General features: G+C 48.3%; 1 protein-coding gene across 1 annotated transcript; it reads left to right on the forward strand.

The window, feature by feature from the left end:
• The first annotated feature begins 1,822 nt into the window (after nucleotides 1–1,822).
• LOC123099200 (xyloglucan endotransglucosylase/hydrolase protein 31) lies at nucleotides 1,823–3,451 on the forward strand. Its single transcript, XM_044521374.1, has 3 exons — nucleotides 1,823–2,161; nucleotides 2,298–2,398; nucleotides 2,484–3,451. Exons 1-3 carry the CDS (start codon nucleotides 1,909–1,911, stop codon nucleotides 3,057–3,059), a joined length of 930 nt encoding a protein of 309 aa, XP_044377309.1. The 5' UTR covers nucleotides 1,823–1,908; the 3' UTR covers nucleotides 3,060–3,451.
• The last annotated feature ends 268 nt before the right edge of the window (nucleotides 3,452–3,719 follow it).

Here is a 3,719-nt window from a genome sequence, read left to right on the forward strand (position 1 = left end):
CCAAGAGATTTCCTACGGAATTATCCTATGGGGCGACATGGCATCATTTGGTTTGAATATTAGGAGCCCCCTGCGAAATTTAAAGGATTAGAATCCTATATTGTTAGTTATATAAATGGTCAAATTTTAACTAAAAATGTGAAAGGGCCAATAAAACTTAACGGAGGAAGTAAATATTAACATAGGCGTTGTTAGTGCCATATACTCCCTCCGTTCGGAATTACTCGTCCAAGAAATTAATGTATCTAGATGTAGATACATCTATTTTTGTGACAAGTAATTCCGAACGGAGGGAGTATAATATACTAATATTGTGTACGGTCTGCGCCGCTAGCACTGTACATAAAGAGGCGGTACATGTGCATATCGATGGTCGTGGCTCATCCAACGTCGGTCATACTAGTACCAGCTTATAGGTAGGGTACTAGCTAGATCGATAATGAACATGGTCTATTGGTACGACTCTCCTCTAATTTCCACGCTAGCGACGTGTAGCTAGGTGCATGTGATGGGTGTGACCACGACGCGCCAACACATTCATTAGCTTCAATTCAATTCAGATGTTATATACTACTCCCTCCGTTCCAAATTAGTTGACTTGAATTTATCTAAATACAGATGTATCTATACTTGTTTAGTGTCTAGATACATTCGTATCTAGATAAATATGGGTCAAGTAATTTGAAACGGAGGGAGTAGTTTCTTTGTTTGAAATTAGTTAACGCTCAAATGAATGTATCTAGATGTATTTAAATGCTAGTAGTACATTCGTTTGAGCGTCAACTAATTTCGGACGAAGGAAGTAGTAATATTTGCTAACTAATTATATATTTACTAAATTTAGATGGAGTACAAGCTAGTAACAATGGATGTTTCTTCTGCCAGAAGCGATGCCACGCTAATGGAAAAGGTCCAAATTGGTGGATCAAGCAGGTGATTCATTTCGGCGCGCGTTTAAGTCTAGCGTAGGCTCCATCGCACAAAAAAAGTCCAGGCTAGGCTAAAGTAGTGCAGTACTCCAGGATGTACCGGCCGGGCGGCCGGCCAGTAACCGAATTTCAGCCGCTCAGGTCAGCTAGCCTTAAACCAGCAGACAAGTTAGGTTGGCCACTTGCAAAAAAGTTTTTGCCGTCAAACCCGCATTATTAGCTGCAGAAAACATGGGGATTGGATCCTGTGGTTTATTCGCATATGTTCTTGTCTCGAGGAGGAGGCAATCCTGCGATTTGCATACGATGGCAGCCCCTTAATTTGGGAGGCACGTTTAAAATGGTCAAATGTTGGCCCAATCTCCATGCAATTTGGTCCATCTAGACAAATTAAATTACATTAGCTGCAAAGTGTTCCCTCCATCTCAAATTTAAGACGTTTTTTAAGCTTAGTCGTTTTTGACGCTTAGACTAAGTCTCAGAAACGTTAGTGGACCCAACTTTTTGGTTGATTAAAGTAATATTTTTCATGATCATCCTAACTACTCCCTTCGTCTCATAATATAAGAGTGTCTTTGATACTACACTAGTTTTAAAAAGACGGAATGAGTACTTACTTACAGTAGACGACCTTGCAACCACAGGACTGTCTTTTTCTCTAGAGTAGCAGCGAGATCATCACACCCGATTCTGCGCGTCCATCAAAAAATGAAAATCCTCATGCGTCAACTAGTAATAAATGAAAGCTCATCATCAGTCTCAGCAATCACCAGTGGGCAGTGTATAACTAACTCCCAATTAGCAACCAACCACTCCTGAGATTAGCACCCATGCTTATGGATGTGGGACCCACCTCACTCCCACACGACACTACATATAGCCCCGTGCGTGAAGGCAGCTCAATCGGAGTAGAACCCCAAACACACACACACACACACACACACACACTCCACTCCACTCAACTATTGGAGCAGAGAAGATGATGACGATGATGGTGCAGATTAGGCCACATATTGCCATCCCTCATCTCATGGTGGTGGTAGGAGCCGTGATGCTGCTGCTACTGCAGCAGGGTCGTTCGGCTGAGGCGCAGCCCTCTCCCGGTTACTACCCGAGCTCCAAGGTGAGCTCGATGCCCTTCTCGCAGTGGTACAGCAACCTGTGGGGCGCCCAGCACCAGTCCCTCTCCCCGGACCAGACCGCCCTCACCCTCTGGATGGACCGCAGCTCAGGTCAGTCACGGCTGCACTAATGTTTTTTGCATGATCACTCATATGTACGTAGTGCTCAAGTCTGCAATAGTTGGATGATTAATCCATTTCACCTAACTAATCAAGCTGCTAACTAATTCCTTGTCGACTTCCGCAGGCAGCGGATTCAAGTCGAAGGGGGCGTACCTGAACGGCTACTTCGGCGTCTCCATGAAGGTCCAGCCCGGCTACACCGCCGGCGTCAACACCGCCTTCTACGTCAGTACCTCCCCTCCGGCGACCACCGTCTTTTCTTCTTGGACCGATCTTGATTCTTAACTGACGCAAGCAAAAATTAATGTAGCTGTCGAACAACGAGGTGTACCCGGGATACCACGACGAGATCGACGTGGAGCTGCTGGGCACCGTCCCCGGCGAGCCCTACACGCTGCAGACCAACGTGTACGTCCGCGGCACCGGCGACGCGCACCCCATCGTCGGCCGGGAGATGCGGTTCCACCTCTGGTTCGACCCGGCCGCGGCCTTCCACCACTACGCCGTGCTCTGGAACCCCGACGAGATCGTCTTCCTCGTCGACGACGTGCCCGTGCGCCGCTACCAGAAGAAGGTGGAGGCCACCTTCCCGGAGCGCGAGATGTGGGCGTACGGCTCCGTCTGGGACGCCTCCGACTGGGCCACCGACGGCGGCCGCTACAGGTCCGACTACCGCTACCAGCCCTTCGTGTCCGGGTTCAAGGACTTCAAGGTCGCCGGCTGCGAGGTCGGCGCGCCGGCGTCGTGCGGCCCCGTGCCGGCGGGGCCTGGAGGTGGGCTGAGCCCGCAGCAGAGCGCCGCCATGAGCTGGGCGCAGCAGCGGGCCATGGTCTACTACTACTGTCAGGATAGCTCCAAGGACCGCTCCAACTACCCAGAGTGCTAGTCTGCTATATATTTTTAGCTCCGAGCTCCGAGTATAAGATAAGGAAGCTCCGAGCTTAAGCCAGCGGCAATGGTGGCGCCGCGCTGCCCTTCCATTCTAGTGATGGTTGAGGCGTACCCGTATGTATACGGTATACGATGTATAGTGTGATTTATACGGTGATTCGGTTATGTATTTGTGTGAGATATTCTGAGTGCGAGCAGCTGCTGCAATCAATTAAGGTCTAGCAGGCTGACACGTGCGTACTCTGTCTAAGTTATTGCTACTTGTGAGACACTTGCCCAACTATGGATGATGGACATTTGGACCTGTAATCTGCACCTTTTGATACACAGAAAAAGGTCCAAATTTTAGTACACCACCTTTTGATACACACGTTTGGCTTTCACGTATACGTACTATGTATCGTTTTAGTACCACGTTTGCTATTTTCAGATGTCTGGAATTTTCCTCTCTCTCACTCGATTTGGATGACTTGTGCTTTTGGTGGCTGGATTGGTTATCTTTTGTGCCAGGCTTCTGAGTGAAGCAAGAGGTGGAGTTGGAGAGAGCAGAGCAATAGCCCTTTTCACATGAAGAAGCATGGGAAGGGAGTGCGTGTGGGAAAGTATCTGCAGAGGGGCCGCCTTCTTTTCATTATTTTAAAGTTTCAGAAAAAAA

Source organism: Triticum aestivum, chromosome 4D (assembly GCF_018294505.1).
Source record: "Triticum aestivum cultivar Chinese Spring chromosome 4D, IWGSC CS RefSeq v2.1, whole genome shotgun sequence".
NCBI lineage: Eukaryota > Viridiplantae > Streptophyta > Magnoliopsida > Poales > Poaceae > Triticum > Triticum aestivum.